The following is an 18,261-nucleotide window of genomic DNA, read 5'->3' as shown; positions in this document are numbered from 1 at the left end:
AATGTCATAACATGTAACGGTAACAATGCTTGAGAGACCACAGTTGAATTGCTTGAGCTGCAGGTAGGGCAGAGATTGCAAGTGCAATAATAGCAAGTTTCTAGGTCTCCAAATGCCACACAAAGGGGTTAAATTCAGAGTAAATGACCCTGGTAAAAAGAAAAAATCCAGAGAGAGGGATTGAGGGCAAATGGACTTTACTGAGACACTTCAAACTGCTAGAGTGGATTCTTGCTAGGAAATAATTTTATATTATTCCATAAAAAACCTACAGAGGGCAATTCAAAAATGATAATGTCAGAAAAAAGTATAAGGGAAAGAGGTTACGTGCTTTGAATTAGCTAGGACTTCCAGTTCCTGCAACAAGTGCCTCTTATTGTTGATTTTGTTGTATTAAATAGCACCGGCACATCCACATATCTTGGAATGTCAGTGTTCAGAAACATGCATTATTAAAACAGATTCACACTTCTCAGAGGCAGAGCTTGTGTAATAAAATTAAAACTACAGTGGGTATTTCAGAATTCAGCCAGTTCTGGTTGCAATCTCTTTGCTCATATAACTCGGAATGACTTACTGTTTTGCTGAAGAGCAGAGGCTGACTTAACAAATGCTTGTTTTTCTCCCCATCTCCAATCCAAATGTTCCTAACATGATTAAAATCTAATTGATCTAAATTTGAGCAATTTATTTATCCAAACACTCATCCATCACCATTTTAAGTGCTAAGAAACAAACTTCGCATCTTAAAGCAACCTTCTTAATTAAGAATCAGTCAAGCCTATCTTATGCTTGGTCATCTATCAAAACTCCAAGTACAGTCCAGATTTATTATTGTCAAGAAAGTTAAATCAATTAATTATAAATACAATAGACATTAAGGTTCCATGTTTGAAAATAAATATGCAATGTTATGATTGGTTGTTTTTTTAAAATACAGCCTTGTTTTTGTGATTACCAGCTAATGGTCATTTGATACAAAATGGCTTAATGAATATAGTGGCATATCCTGCTCCCATTCATGTAGTCAGTGGGAGTCTGACAATTGATTTTGATGGGAGCAGGACCTTGCCTTACATCACTGAACTCTTAACTTACTACACCTGCTCTCACCCTCTAGGTAGTTAGAAGTTGAGATCATTATTGACTTTCATAAATGATACGATTATAGCACAAACTGTTTTCAAGTGCTTAGCTATGAATAATGACATTGCAAAGGCTTAGCCTGATGGATATTGGAAGTCCTTGATTTGTAAGATTTGAGCTGCTGTGAAGCAAGTGATATGCAGAGAAGCAGGCCCAAAACAATATTTATGAAACAATCCCCTTGACATACTGAAATCTAATGTTATTAGATGAGTTTTGAGGAAGCAGTTCATTAGTGCTCTACAGTGAAAGAGCATCTTCAGTCATGGAAAAACACAAGCAGATCATAAGAAAAACTGATAATATATTGTTAACTACTCTGGGAGAGGGAAGACTTTAGCTTCCCACAGCTCTGTTTCTCATTACAAATCACCTTTTTATGTGCAGCGAATCTGGCACAAATTTGGCATCTTACCCCTTTTACTTGCAGAATAGGATCACATTAATTGTAGATATTAGACAGTCCATTAAACATATTGCATTATATTAAAAAGTCTAGCTTTCCCTTACGAGGTAAATTATGCTTAAGAAATACTAAGATCTGACCAAAAATGCACATGAAGAAAATTATTGTTAAGGTATAGCTTGCACCTTTCACAGCACAAAGCCTCTCAGGGTACGTCTACACAGCAAGTAGACACAGCAAGTAGCAAGGCCCCACTGCTGGCCTGTGACAGCTGACTTGGACTCGCGAGACTCGGGCTCCAGGACTGTTTCACTGCTGTGTAGACTTTTGGGCTGGAGCTCAAGCTCTGGTAGCCTCCCACTTTGCAGGGTCCTAGAACCTGGGCCTGAGCCCAAGCCAGGAAGCCTACCCACCAATGAATCAAGTTTGCTGGCCTGGGCCAGTGCGGGTGTGTAGCTGCTGTGTAGACATGCCCTCAGAGCTTACAGGTATGAAGGAGGAGGGACTTGCCCTCAGTGCTATTATGCCTGCTAGCCAAGGAGGTTGGCCATGGCTCTTTATTATCCATGATCTTCCTTTCAAAGGACCCTCATCCTGCACTCTATGAAGTCAAATGCAGAATTCTTACTGGCTTCAAACAATGCAGGTTCAAGCCCATTAAAACCTATTTAGCTCTCCTCATTTATGAAGGTGTGTCAAAAGTGCTGAATAGGCCTTAAATAAATATTATAAAGCAGCCTTTAGAAAAAACAAAAGCAACTTTGGTGGTTCTAAAATGATCAAATAAATCAATGTACATGATACATAAATAGCACATATAAAGAACTTAGTATTGCACATCACCTTTACATTAATTTCAATATTGTGTATATATACACCCGTACACAGTGTCAGTGTAACCCACACACCTCCTGGGTGTAGAGTTCTGTCCCATGTAGTGGCACCGAGACCACTTAGAGATTAATGAGTCTGCTTTACAGCTTTAGCTAAGGGCCATATGGCTTTTAGCTCATGCAGTAGAGCCTCATGCATTTAGCTCCAGAGGTCCGGGGTCCATCGGTGTTACAAGTGGGACAGAACACCACACCCAGGAGGTGTGTTACATCAGCACTTAAAAACTCTGTCAGATATGTACCGCCCACTAGATCTTCTATCACAGGAGTGATAAAAACTGCCATTATGGAACAGCTGCTTCTGAAGGACATGTCCCTTTGGGCACTTTTGAAGCTTTAAAATCTTTGTTTTCCATTGGAGGGAAAAATCACTTTTGAACATTTCTATTATTCACTTGTAAAAAGTGTTAGCAGCATGTTTCCTACTGCCACGTACTCACACGTCCACTGTCTCTTATCGCTAGGCAGATATACACATTCTGTGCTGTACGCCCATTTAGTTAACTAGTCACAAAATAGAACATTTCCAATCCTCACTCAGATTTAGTCAAGATATGTTCTCAACAAAACAAGCAGCATGACAAAGAATAATGAATAACAAATTAGATGAGGTTAAAAAAAAGCCATCATCTTACCATTTTTCCAGCATTATATTGCAAGAATTCAGTATTTGCCATGGGTTGTAATCGCTACTTACAAGCAAACTGAAGTTTTGCCTCTCTGCTAACAATGGTTCCAAATGAGTTTGTTGCTATGCACTGGTACATTCCAATATCTTGGGTTTTATTGAGGTTATTGATCAACAAGCTGCCTCCCACCACACTGTAGCGGTAATCCATACCGACGTCAACACTGGTTCCATTTAACTTCCACCTATAGTATAAAAATTCCAGGAGTTGAATTCTCCTAACATTAATCAATATTTCTGTACGTTTCTAAAGCAACATGAAAAGTAAATACAGAAAACATTACAACCCATGATTTCTTATTTTTAAACCCAGCATGAAAATGCATGTTTCCTGCACCACATTGAAATGTTCTAATATTTCACTTATAGAGCAACATCCTTAACATATATTTCAGTCACTGATTTGATTAATGCTCTTATTGTTTTGGCTGTTGTTATTGATGTTGTTAGTCTTTGGAATTAATCATTTTGCAAGGGGAAGCCCCAGAAACAGAATTTTTGAACCACTCAACTTCTTTTCTTTTTCTGCCTTAGTTGTTTGTTTGCTTTTAAATTTAAGAAAACTCACTCACAGCAGATGTTTTAACAAACTGGGGCATCAAAATTTTCTAAAAAATCTCTCCCCAATTACAACTGCCATCTCTAGCAGCCCATGATGGAACATATAAAGGATTAGATCCTTAGAGCAGTTCCCTGTATTGGAACCTATGGGGAAGGAATTTGAATATATTTGCATGAGAGAATCAACATATTCTACTGCATTAAATGCTAAGTATTGCCAGAAGACAGCAACAGGATTCGGGTCTTATGAGTTTAATCAGTTTCAAAGTGGGCATTTACACTAGAGAGAAAAATGGGGGGTGGGGGCGGGGAGGGAGACACCAGGTTAAATTGGTTAAGACAACCAGATTAATTCTATGTAATAACAACAGCATCACCAGAACAGCATATTTTCATATATATAGCTTCTTTCACCCAAGGTTCTCAAAGCACATTATAAAGCTAGGAACCATAAGTAGCATTATTGAAATTTTTCAGATTTTTAAGATAGTTAAGCACATAGATCTTAAGGGACAGATTTTCAGTTCTGCATGCAGATAATTTACTGTGAAATTATCATGACTGTGCACAGAAAGTTAGACCTCACATTGCTCATTTGCACACAGCATTAATGTGCAATTTTTGTGGCAAAAAAGAGGGCGTAAGGACCAGATTTTTAAACGTATTAAAGTTCAGGGGATTTTAGGTAGATTCAATGTATTGCATAAAGATTTTAATCCCAAATATCTCATTTAATGTGTCAAAGCAAGTCTTAAGAAGCCTTAGCAATAAATGAATAGGATTCAAATTAACTATATTATTGTATTTGGTGTGTTTCATGGATTTTAAAAGTGATACAAAAGGGTAAACTATTGTATCAATTCAAAATCAAAACACACCAACAGATAAAGATGCATCACACCCCAAATTCTGATAGAACTTCTCTGGGTGGGATGCATGCAGACATGTGTCTTGGAGAGACACGATCATGGAGAAGGCATGCTAAAGAATAGCAAAATATGTAACAAACCTGATAGTTGGTTTAGGATTTCCCTTTACGTCACAGCTCAACTTCACTTTCTTTTCCTCAGAATCCAGTGGAAAAATCACATTGTTTGGTTCCTGAATGAAAACTGGCCCATGCAGCGTGCTGTCATCTGTGTTACATGGAACAAAAATGTGACAGGTATTGTACAATATCTTAATATAACAAATATAAAGAAAAGTCTTAGAGAGAGGTGCATCTGGTATATCATTCACCCTAAAAATGACCATGCAACAACACTTTTACTGGGAAAAGAAGTCAAAAGATTTATTCTACAATCATACAATCTCTTATACTGCTGTCTTTTCACAGACTGTTGGACTTTCACGAAAGGGATCACAAACATAACCAGCAGAAAGATTTGAATTTCACATAGGCCCCAGTTCTGCAACTGACTGTGAGCTGGGCCATCCATCAGGCCCACACATACTTCTATTAAAATTAGAATGTATTATTCTTGAGTGTGTGGTTTACATGCTTTGATGTAGACATTATCTTTAAGAAACATTTTATTTTGAAACCATTTTTAAATGCAATATTTAAAATAATGTGAGTTGTAGGTTCATAGGTATTTACAGGGTCTGATAAAATCCTGCATGATAATTGGGTACTGTTAACCCACTGTGTACTGAAACCCCTTTGTACTGAAAGAGTTCACTAAAATACTGGCATTTCAAAGTGGTTCTTTGGCCACACAGTATTTATTGTAAAATACTTTTCATATTATCAGATCCTTGACATAGACACTGTCTTTATTTATTTTTTGTCTTGTACAGCTCCAAGCAAACAGTTGCCATTTGATGTAGCCTTATTTATGTTATTATCATCAACTGTTATGATATTTTCATCATTATTATCATAAGCATTCAACAATTACCATAAGAGCATTTTGTTTCATGTACCTGGTATACAACACAGCAGTGAAAGAGCTAAGTAGAAGATCCATATACTGCTTCTTTCTATGGTCCTGATCGTGCAATGAACTCCACATGGACAGACCTCTTCACCCACGGTAAGGGCATCTCTACACTTAACATGCTGAAGCAGCACAGCTGTACCACTTAAGTGTAGACACTACCTATACTGCTGGGAGGGTTTCTCCCATAGGTATAGGTAATCCACCTCCCTGAAAGATGATAGCTCGTTCAACAGGAGAATTCTTCCATTGACCTAGCGCTGTCTACACCAGGGATTAGATCGGTTTAACTATGCTGCTCAGGGGTGTGTGGATTTTTCACACCTCTGAGTGAGGTAGTTAAGTCGACTTAATTTTGTAGTGTAGACCAGGCCCAAGTTTATTGCAGAACGAGTGCCTGTATGTTTAGCTACTCAGAAATGGCTGAGTGCAGCTCATGGCAAATGGGCTCTGAACTTTTCAGAAATAAATGTGTGGTTTTCCTTCTGACCCCCTCGAAATGTAAACTAAAAATGTGCTAAATTGGTGTATAAGAGTGAAGATATTTTATCAAAACATCCCGATATGAAATGCAAAGAATGCTGTAGCCTCTTAATATTCTACAGTAAATTAGGGAGAGGAGTGTGGATGAAAACCTAGCTAGGGTTGTATTTATTATACTCTCCATGATATTATCTTCTGTTAATCCTTTCATTCCCCCAGGCCCTCTCCTTCTTTTCTTTTCTTCTTATTCCCCGATGCAACAGGAGCTCTCCTAACCTTCTCCATCTTCTTTTTTTTAATCTTTATTATGCATGGAGCTAAAGGTGAGCATTGCTAAGAGATATAGGTGAACTGGTTCAATGAAAATAAAAAGCAACCCAAACCTTCAGCCAAACCTTGACTGCTAGACCTTTCAGAAGAGCTAAAAAAGTTCAGTTAACTTTGCATCCCCCACCTTCTGCTTTCAGGCTTCTGTGCTCCTAAACTAAAATTGGCAGCAGAATTTAAATTGTGTGAGGGAGAAAATGCAGGCAGTACTTCTGACCTAAGTTCAACTTGAAAGTATAAAAGAAAAAAACTCACAAAAAAGTTATCACAAGATTTCCGGTCTGATTACCTTACCTAAGAGCTTTGATGGATAAGCCTGGTTAGGAACTGGAAAAGCACTTGAATTCTGCATGCTTATCTGAACCACACAATGTCCTGATTTCATAGTCAATGTCTGAGTTAAAAATCTATCAATATATTGTTGGACTCAATGTTACCCACAATTTCTTCTATTGTTTTCTAGGAATTATGTTAGATATAGCTGATAGGAAACGCCAAATACGGCTCGTGTTTCTCACAAACATACAGACCAGTAGTTACTAAATCAGGCTACAAATATATTTTAAAACTACTAATTAGGGCAAACTCCCATTGTGACCTAACTAGACTTTTTAAAAATGTTGTAAAGGACTCATATTTTTACAATGATCCAGACAATTTCTGAGCTTCTTAAATTCTTATGAGACATTAATAAGAACTTCTTGTGGGATCACCAGCACTGTGTCATAATTAAACATAAAACAGTATTTCAAAAAGTAACACGAATGTTGTTTATGATATATACACACACAGTTTGTATTATAACATAAATTCATTACCATCATAGATCATGTCTCTGAGTGATTTCATATTATCTTTAGAATAACTGTAACATAAAGTAAACTCTGATTTTTTCTCTCTCAAAAATAATTCATCTTCTTGCTTTTGTCAAGCAGTTGTTGTTGTTTTTAATTTTGCTATTCAGTATCATAAATACTGGTTCCTTGCTAGATGTCACAAAGCCCAGTCTGACCCATTTTAAGTCAGAGAGACTTTTCATTGACCTTAAAAGGAGTTTGATCTCTCCCTCTAAGTCAATAGGGATCTTCACAGGCCATTACTCTTGCACAAGAACCTAGAGAGCTCCTGTTGCATTGGGGAATAAGAAAAAAAGAAAAAAGAAAAGAAAAGAAGATAACTAATCTCCATATTCCACAAATAAGAAGTGAGGTAGACTCTGTTTACACACGTTTACTCTCAACTACACTACTGATTGTGACCTAAGTATGGATTTAACTTGAAGCCTCCTAAGAGGCGCTAATACCCTAATTAAGGATAAGGATTCTCAACTCAATTAACAATTTAAATAATTTTTACATGAGGTTAGGTGACCAGTCTTCCTGGTATTACCCCTCCACCTCGTTCTGACTCCCTACTATCTCCTCAATGAACTCTCAGGAGAACTGGAGAGAGTGGGAGAAAAGGAGTCATGTAGAGGAGTGACAACGAGGCTGGAAATGAGCAGACGAACTATAATACTATGATATAATACTCCAAAGCAATCATATGTGAGGAAGATGTATCTCAGTGGATGCATGGCACTCATGGCCAGGCAGCTGGTAGAGCGTAGAGCTGGTGGGGGTAACCTATAATTCTAGCATATATTCAGGAACTCTACTGAATTGTTTTGAGGGGTGTCAGAAGAACCCTATAGCAAGTACCTCAGAAAGAAAACTCTGCCTCTGTTATGTAATGATTTGAGAGAGACTGTGCAAAGATTATCAAGGAGCTACGTTTCCCAAATCTCCTCTCCTCAACACAAAAGGGGATGCTCTAAGCAAATACCTGTTGTATTTATCTTTATTTTTAAATACATATTAAATATGTCCGACTGATTCATATATTATTCAAAACACATTTCACATAATCTCTACCTTCAATTATAGCTGTGTGCAGCTCACTGTTGCTGGCAGAAAAAGAAAGATAACAACAACAACTAATAATAATCACCACCACCTCAGGATGAGATTGGGATATCCTTACTCATTTCTGATATGCATAGGTCCTTTACTCCTGGAGTAGCTGTATAGACTTCAAAGGTGGTAAATTATGCAGCATGAGGAAGGGAATTGCAATCTAGCCCATAGGGATTACAGCTTCAATTTTTATACTGATTGGATTTACAACAAAAATTAAAGGACATTTTAATTTCTCCAATGTCCCAAATAGTCAAATACAGAAATGAGCATTTTTAAGCATCTAATTTCAATAGATGTGTTGTCCTGATGCTCAGATAGTGTAGTGATGGGTGCCTAGAAATATCATAGACAGACTGATCGATCATGCTGGAATAGGGAAAAGACAAACTATCCCCTCGTAATTCTATTAGTCAGTGAACCATGCTGACGCAGATATCTACTGTATCGACTACATTATCTATGTTACACCACATAGAGGTACTTGAGTCACATTGTCTTGTTGTTTCACATTATTTCAAGTGTGGTGTGTCAGTTTACATTGCATCACATCATACTAAAGGTCACAAGAAAATATACCTCATGTTTAAAAGAGGATTGTTGCCGTTAAGCTCAGATACTCAAACTAATAAAAAAGGCACACAGCAAACTTGTTTCTTTATTGCTGGTCTTTGCCAGACCCCATGGACATATGATGGCTGATGCCAAAGTGTAATTTTTAAGGCTGTTTCAAGTGGCTTATTCCAACAGAGGGACTGATGTGGTTCTGGTATGAAAGGTGGGGCAAGTAACCACAGTGTGCCAGAGGGTCATAAATACCTCACCGTGCAAATGTTCAACCAGCAATGCAGCACGGCTGGAGAGGGACCATAAAAGAGGATGTTATTGCACGGACCTGATTGTAGGACTGGTGCCTAAATAATTTGCTCTTTCATCCTCTGCCAGTGAACCAATTTTGAAAAGCAGACGAGACAGCAGTTTTCAAGCTTCAACCATACTGGTTCATAAATGTCTAGAGACATTTGATTTGGCACTGTATTGCTAAGAAATAAGTGCAGCCTATTTACATCATTTGCAAGCACTGTACTGGGTAGTTAGAAAACTAGTCACAACACACAAAAGATACAGAATTCAAAGGCAGTAATGGCCTCAGTTAGGTAAAATAATTTTGTTAATTGATGTAATTAATTTGTATCAAACCCATGGGAGCTGAGAACAAAATGACATTAAGTGTAAGTTGATGACAGATCATGAGATCAAGTTGCTTTCCACATACCAAAATACATGCACTTGACACCTTTTAACATTTGTCTTTTACCCCCACCCCCCACTCCACCCCACCAACAACAACTTTTCTGCTACCTAACAACAACAACAGACACAGCTAAAAATACTACTTGGCTTTCAAAAGAGAAAATTGCATTGGTTAAGGAAAATAAATGAGAAACTCTGGGAGCAGCTGTCAGCATAAAAGTAGAACAAAAGGGGGAGAGAAAAATTACAACGATGCCCAGTTAAATTTATTTCTCAAATTTATTTCTGAGTGACTATTCTTCCTTCTTCTTTCTCTTCCCAATTACTGCCTGTGGGTAGCCAAGATAAGCAAGTCCAAACTGTTTAGTTCATAGCCCACACAGTCTTGTTGCCACGATCCAATGTATTATTGAAACCAGGACATGATCCTCTGATTGTATCTGGTAACAAATGAGCTACGCTGATTTATACCAGATGAGGATCTGGGCCAAAGAATTCTAAATACTCAGCAATTAATAAACAGAACAAAATTGCTGTCTTGTCTCTTGTATGTGGAAAACTACTATTTGCACCATAAATATGATAGTCTTGATTAAATTACAATATTGCTGGTTAAAAAATGAATTTAATATATACAGTATCTAGTATATCATAAGGCAAATACATTTTATTTTACTATACTATGTCATTTTGCAGGAAGAGGTTTGTTACAGGATGCTTGTTATTGTAAAATAGTCAATGGCATTTAAATTCACCACAAAAATTATGATTATTTATATTGCTGTAATGGCAAGAGATCTCAATCACAGATTCGAGCCCCACTGGGGTAGTCACTGTACAAACATACACCAAAAAGGCTTACTTATCTAAGTATATGTTTACTAGATGCAATTGTTAAAATAAAGATAATGAAAAAGATAGTGTTAGTTTTTATAGATCTATATATTTTGATAGAGGCCATGGCTGAAAGATTGATAGATGGGTAGATCTGTAAAGACTATCAGACCATGTGGTGGGTATCATTAAAATAATATTAAAATCAGTAGTGGGCATGGGCATGGTTTACCAGTTGAGAGCCTTGACATCAATGGAAGTCCTTCTGTTGAGTTCAGTGAGCTTTACATCTAGCCCTAAGTGGGGAGAACATTTATAAGATTATTTTAATTATACTTTCTTTTAGGCTTTTATGCCTATAAAATGATGATTCAAAGTACCTAAGTTTATAAAGAACTACTACCATATGATTTCATGGTGCTCTCTTTGATCCTTTACTTTCCAGCATCTACTGTCTGGTCTGTGTTAGTCTTTACAGATCTATTACTTTTCTGTGAAAATACAAATACCCTTCATGTGTAAGCTATGCTTTCTGTTTATGTATTTTCACAATAAGAGATTCCTTTTGAGTTGCATCTGTTACTCAAGACAGAGACAACTGACCCAAAATGAACATGGAGCAAGCTTAAGCTTAAGGCCAGTTGCAAACAGTGATTCACCTCGAAAAGGCATCTCTTCTTCTATCAGCAAAAATAAACAGAAGCGAAGATCAAGGTTTTGACTCCTTTGAAAGGAGCATGCTTTTTTATGCTTGTGAGGCTTTCATCCAACACACACAAAATTACATTGAATTTTAGGAGAAAAACTATCTTTTAAACACAGTAGTACAGGAACTGCCAGGCTGGATCGAGTCCAATATCCTGTCTTTGACGGTGTACAGAAATAAATACTGCAGAGGAAAGTCCCTTGCTGTTCTATTTCTACTGGGATGGACAGCTGTGGATCAGTGAGCAGCAATTTGCCCCCTGCAGCCACATTGTCTACTAAGTCAAGCACGGCTTAGAAATAGTTGAGAATCAGGTCCCAGGTACACAGTGGACATAGGAAAGTATCTACATTTTCACCCTTCATGTCTGGGTTCCAACACACTCGCTGGGCACTGCAGGAGAGCCCAGTCCAGAGCCACTGTCTATATTATGTATGTTCCATAGAAACCCAGAAGCCGTGGTTTTCTTGGGCTGTCAACCCATCAACTTTCAGAAACACTAAATTCACCATAAAAAAGTAAATGAAGTAATTGGAAAACCCATCTGGAAATTTCTTTACTAACTGCAGTTTATTCTATCAAAAAGAATTTCTTTATCTGAATTTTAAAAAAATCTTGTCCCACGTTGCCTACTTTCAGTTTTTTGAATGTACAAAGTTTTACCCATGTCACTGGTGTCTAGAGTTGGGCAGGAACTGGGTTTTCTGTTTCAGGGACATTTCACAATTTTTGGAAACCAATTCTGTTCCAAAATGGGACCAAAAAACCCCAACCCCCCCCCAAAACAAAAAAATCCTCTTGGATCAATCATTTTGAGGTGAAAAATTGAAATGTTCCGTTTTGAAAATGTCAAAACAGAAAGTTCCAACCTTATCACAATTTTTTTTTCATTTTGTCCTCAAAATGAAATTTTGTTGATATTGACATGTTTCTGCAAAATGTTTAACTTTTGACATATCAGCTTTTCGGATGGAAAACAGTTCCGTCGGAAAAATTCCAACCAGCGCTAGGGGAATCCCAACAAAGTGATTACTTCTCTGCAGGGGAGTTGAATTTATGTTTACAAGTCTGGCCCAGAAAGATCGCTTAGCTTACAACTACAGGGGACCCAAGCCAGAAGTCTTCTGTCACCATCAGGAGCAAGATTCACTTGTGTGATAATTCTAGTGCCACATGACTTGACTCACAAACTGCTACCTGGTGGCTGAGTGCTCTGTGGAAAGAATAGCTAAGCAGCCTGGAAAATGAGGATAGCTCCACCCCATCTCAATGTTTGTTGGAGCGCATCACAGGTTTTGCCCTCTTGTTTAATAGAAAACTGACATCTGTTATTCCCTCCCTAAAACACACACTGGTTTCTGGATGCTTTGCTCACAGATCTGTCTTTTGCATGACTGAAAGTCCCCCAACTACTGTGGCAGGGCTGTTTGTGGAAAGTGGCATTTTGAGGGACTGGAAAAGCCCAGGTGAATTAAGTGCTACTCAGAATCAAACCTCTTCTGAGCTTTAAGACACTTTATAACCATTTGATCCTCCCTTTTGATTAGCTGACCCACATGGACTGAAAAATAAACTTTTATACCATGCATATTAAGTCCTTACTTTTTTGTAGTCAGAATTTTTCATCTCATTGTTTCATGGATTTATTACAACTTGATGTTTCACCCGAGTGATCTTCTAGTCTAACTTTATTCACGCTATCTTTGAGATGTAACTTAATCTTATGTAGAGAAATGCCTTTAATGTTCCCTTAGCATTATAACATCTTCAATGTACTGTACTCAAACGATCCTCCCCTCTTATGTACCTAAGTCTTCCATTTATGCAAAGCCCTTTTCCTGTTTTCTTCCACCCATCTCCACCACTCTATATTTAATTCACCTCAGCTACTTTTATTGAAGCTTCATTACTACTTGTTATGGAAGAAACCTGAGTTAATATTGTATAATTTTCTGCAAAAATGCACAGAATAAGCACAGAAAGCACAGAAAGACTCAGATATTTTACTCAGACAGGGATCTGCCCAAGGATATATACATTTGACTCCTGTTGACATCATCAGCATCAGGGCAACCTTCCAAGTGCTGGACTTGGCTTCCTCTGATTATGCCATAAATCTATCACACAGATCAAAAAAATCGAACTTAGGGGGATCTAAGTGTGATCCCCATCAGGCCATGTCCCGAAAAAGTTGACTCTGATGCCAAGTCACAAGGAGTTCAGTAATGAGTTTAAAGCATAGATACTGGTTTAATGGCATCATAATAACCTCATTTTGTTTTGGTTTAAGTCACCCATTATAGGCTGGCTATTTGTCAGTTTGTAAGATCTAATAAGAATATTGAAGTCAGCTGTGATATCCCTACAGCGCTCACTTCTCCTCCAACCTTTATTTATTTATTTAAACTTTCAGTTCAATTTTATCTGACCCTCCCTCTACTTGCTTTGCCATAAACAGTGTACAAATAGCAGGAAATATGATAGAAGCAAACCTGTTTGAGGCAAATTTTCTATATCCTCCTAATATGTACCTGTAAAATTGCAAGTGCACTTATTTGCCTGTGCAAAATCTTACATTTATGAATACAATTACCCATTTCATGAGAGTAAGCATAGGAATTTACAGACTCAAATGGATATGCACATATATTTTAAAGATACACTTTAGGAGGCTCTTTAGAATATTTTCCATGTGGAAATATCATGTGGTATTTAAATTATATGCAAATGCTAAAATGGAACTTATATTTGACATCTTCGTTTTATGTTCAATCATAAATAAATCATATTCAGATATTTTAAGTTATAGGAAAGTGTACTATTTCATATGTTACTGAATCACTAATGCATCGTATGAAAAGATATTATATACTCTTTAGATATATGAAACTCATATTTCCTTTACACATGGGGTGGTCCACTCCAATTTTAAAGCTAGAGGTTTCCTCAATTTTCACAAAAATCACAACATTTGGTTAAAAGAAACCATGAAGATCCTGCAAACTTTTTGTTTTTCTTATCTATAGTACATTTTCTGTATCCAGCAGTCAAAACCCAAGGCAAAATAAGAAAGCATTCAGAAGGCTGTTAAGCACTAAGCACTTGTTGTCTGTCTGTACATTTATTAAAATGAAACTTGAAGGGAGTTTAAAGCAAACTGAGGTTAAACATTTTATTTCAAATGAACAGGTTGAAGCCATTCTTATTCTCTCTGAACATTATACTCAGTGATTGATACTGTTAGCTAAGAAAAGGAGTACTTGTGGCACCTTAGAGACTAACCAATTTATTTGAGCATGAGCTTTCGTGAGCATCACTTCATTGGATGCATGCCATGGAAACTGCAGCAGGCTTTATTTATACACAGAGAATATGAAAAAATACCTCCTCCCACCCCACTGTCCTGCTGGTAATAGCTTATCTAAAGTGATCACCAGGTGGGCCATTTCCAGCACAAATCCAGGTTTTCTCACCCTCCACCCCCCCACACAAATTCACTCTCCTGCTGGTGATAGCCCATCCAAAGTGACAACTCTTTACACAATGTGCATGATAATAAAGTTGGGCCATTTCCTGCACAAATCCAGGTTCTCTCACCCCCTCACCCCCCTCCCAAAAACCACACACACAAACTCACTCTCCTGCTGGTAATAGCTCATCCGATGAAGTGAGCTGTAGCTCACGAAAGCTCATGCTCAAATAAATTGGTTAGTCTCTAAGGTGCCACAAGTACTCCTTTTCTTTTTGCGAATACAGACTAACACGGCTGTTACTCTGAAACCTGTTAGCTAAGAGGAACTTTTAAAATTTCCATTGAAAATTATGGCCAATTTGAGAGACAGTTTAATTGAATATTTCATACTGTAGGGAAAGCTAATAAAATTGAAGAGAGAATTCTTGGAATATATCCAGTTTAAATGTTAAAAACCCTTTCCTTATTTTCTTCCTAGGGAATTGGTTTTAACTACCTATGCCAGTTTATTTTCATACAGTTACAAATCGGTATTTCTTCAAGACAAAATTGTGCCTTGGGAATAGTAACTCTTTTCAGGAAAATAAAAAGCCAGATAGATTGGACAGCTGAAGGGCATCACTAATTAACACAACATAATGCTCTTCAAGGTGAGTCAGTTGTACTAAGACTTCCAGAGCAGAAAAGATCTAAAACTCTCAATTTCTCTCTATTTTTTTTTTGCCTATCACTTCAATTACCTTCATTACATCAAATGCACAAACATATCTTGCTAATAATATTTAACTGATAAGAATGAGATTTCACATACGACATTTCTAATACAATCAATAAATAAATAAATAATAATCTGGGTGTTTTTTATAAACAAGTTGCACCAGGCATTTTTGGGGTGATGCAGTGCAGTAAAAAAAATGAAATTACATTTGAAAATGGATGTAAACACTCCTGCATAAAGAGCTGTTTTATGGGGGAGGCTTTCCAACCTTTGCATGCTTATGGATGCTTTGCATGCTTCCCTTGCTAACAGAACTGCGGATAATCCCTGCACCACAGCCACACCACTTGCTTTTAAGAAACCAAGATGGTCAAGATCAGACATGCAACCATGAGCATTCTCATCAAAAACCAATTTGAATCCTTTGATATTTGATTAATACCATCATACCCCACAGATCTCAAAAGACAAAGGGTCTGGCGACACCAACCCACAGCTGATATATCTTAGCCATGGAGAATAGAATAAATTCATCACAGATAATTGAAGGGAGTATTACGAAGCTGAGACACTCGGCTTAGTAAAATGGCAAACAGGTGGATGGGTGGTTGCTGGTGGTTTCTGTAGGTTAGGACAAGCAATTCCTCTTGACGTCAGTCACATCACTTCTGCAACTCTGAACAAAGGCCTACAGAAGACCATACTCCAAGCAGCTCTCCCTATCTCCTCTCTTGTCTCTCCTTCACTTTCCACAGATCACGGTTATGCTGAGTTCAAGCAGCTGTGGAGTGGCGAGAACTGTCTAACAAGTGATGTACGTCATTGAGCCAGTTCACACTTTGTCAGATATACCTTGCCATCAGTAACAGGACCATAAAAAATCCATAGTTTTCCTTAGCCTCTGAGGATGCGAGCAAATAAAGCTATTCCAGTGTTAATTTAGTTGTGGAAGAGTTCCGGCACTGAAATGGATGTGGGAATGGATAGACCACTGTATGAGAGTAAATTAAGTGTCTGAAATATTTGAATCAAAGTCAAAGACAAGGCAAAACATACAACCAGCCCAATAGAAATGGGCTTTACTCAAAGGTCACGGAGCAGAGTCCATCATTCACTGAGCCAGGGAGAATGCGTATGACTCTATAGCCTTGGAGTTGGGTACTCACCTGGGGGTGGCAATGAGAGTCCTTACTCCAATTAATCTTTAACTATTTATACAAAGTGGAATGTCTTCAGCAGGTACTGAGAGTGCCCCACCCCAGAAAAGCCAGTAGCCTGGGAGAAGGAACACTTGACTTCAAGTCCCTGCTTCAGTTGTGGGTCTGCCACATCCCAGGTGAGTTCCCTAACCCCTGGGCTATTGGTTATAGAGGGTCACCACTACTATCACCACCACCTGCTCCTCCTCCTCCTTCGTTCTGAGATTGGTGCCTCAGTCTCCCTGGGAATCGAGCCTGAGAAATCCAAATCCAAATGTTTCATTTTTAAAATGTCAAATGAACCATATCAACATTTTCTACCCCCCAACACACACTTTTTTATTAGACTGTAACATGTGTCATCCCTATAGTTCCACACTATGATCATGATCACAGATGCTTTCTCTTCAGTACAGGACAAGAGCACAGAGTTTATGGATTACTGACACAAATGTTCTGACACCAAACATCCATATAGTCAGCACACCGCAGCTGACCACAGCTAATAAGCAGATATATTCTCACTACTCCATTAGGATTACTTATATTAGCCCAATACAATGCATGATACAATGATAAAATGTATAAATACACTGCATATTAAGAATACATAAAACACAAGGAGACATCTCTACGTCCCTTAACATGAGATAAGTTATCAAGGAGAGACAGGCCCCATAGCATATTTATTAATGACCAAGTCATTTTTGTTGTTTTCAATTTCTGAAAGTTAGGAATTGCTCAAGGGACATTTCTGAAACGTAGTTTAAAAAACAAAATCAGTCCTGTGCTGATGTCTTATTAGTTAAGTTTGAGCCTAGAGGAAACCATTAGAGTAAAGCTGCACATCCATGGAAATACAGGAGTATAATGGGAACTTCCAAATACCAACCCTTAACTATAGCAATACCTTTAGCGGTACTATAGGATGAGGAAAAAATACAAAGAACTTCAGGAAGAGAACCAGAAATAAATATGGATTATGTTTATAGAAGCAAAATTATACAGCAGTTTCTGCAGCAACTTCCAAAGCAGCTGGAGAATGAATGTATCTATTATTCAGCCGAGCTGTATGAGTTTTACAGCTAGCAATAGGTGAATTAAGTCAAAGTCAAAAACTCCACTAAAACCTTTGCTTATTTCACAAATTAAAGATGTTGGATCTAGAAGTTTTAGAAGTTTTTTTAATCTATTATTTTTCTTTTACATGTGCCTCTTCTTATGAGTTTGGGTTGTTCCCATGACTGTCATAACATCATTGGAGTTTGGACATTACATCCACACTTTTGGGGCTCATCAGAACCAAGCCAAACCCACACTCTGAAACTTGGTTCTTCAATTGCTGGTTATTTCTTCCCTTTTGATGTTCTTCTCTCTCCCAAACATACATACAGTAAAAATTGAGGGTATTATGCTATCTACCTAATTAATTCAAAGCTTATTGCTTATATACACTATTAAGTGTCTCATGAGCTCCTCCTCCACTAGCATATATAGAACCAAACTAAACAGATACAGTACAGTATTATAGCAATGTTACGCCGAGGCTTATTTAAACTCCATCATATTTGCGGGGAGGAGGAAGAGAAGGTCAAGTTAGAAGTTGTTCCAAAGTATATGTGCCCATTCATATACTACTCTTCGCTGTAAATTTTACCAGTTGTAGTCGGACTTCATCA

The 18,261-nt window shown here is 37.7% G+C and overlaps 1 protein-coding gene across 7 annotated transcripts in view; it reads right to left on the bottom strand.

The window, feature by feature from the left end:
• LOC311523328 (contactin-4) overlaps positions 1-18,261 on the bottom strand; it is a 648,631-nt gene that overhangs the window by 221,637 nt on the left and 408,733 nt on the right. For all 7 annotated transcript variants that reach the window (XM_084633191.1, XM_084633189.1, XM_084633193.1 and 4 more), the window contains 2 exons: positions 4,704-4,830; positions 3,143-3,318 (listed from right to left, as the gene is read on the bottom strand). In XM_084633191.1, the coding sequence (XP_084489317.1) occupies positions 3,143-3,318; positions 4,704-4,830 (303 nt within the window). The remainder of the gene's footprint in view (positions 1-3,142; positions 3,319-4,703; positions 4,831-18,261) is intronic.

The sequence above is a fragment of the Lepidochelys olivacea genome (assembly GCF_965140295.1).
Source record: "Lepidochelys olivacea isolate rLepOli2 genome assembly, chromosome: 7".
NCBI classification, from domain to species: domain Eukaryota; kingdom Metazoa; phylum Chordata; order Testudines; family Cheloniidae; genus Lepidochelys; species Lepidochelys olivacea.
This window is presented reverse-complemented; position numbering and strand designations above follow the sequence as displayed.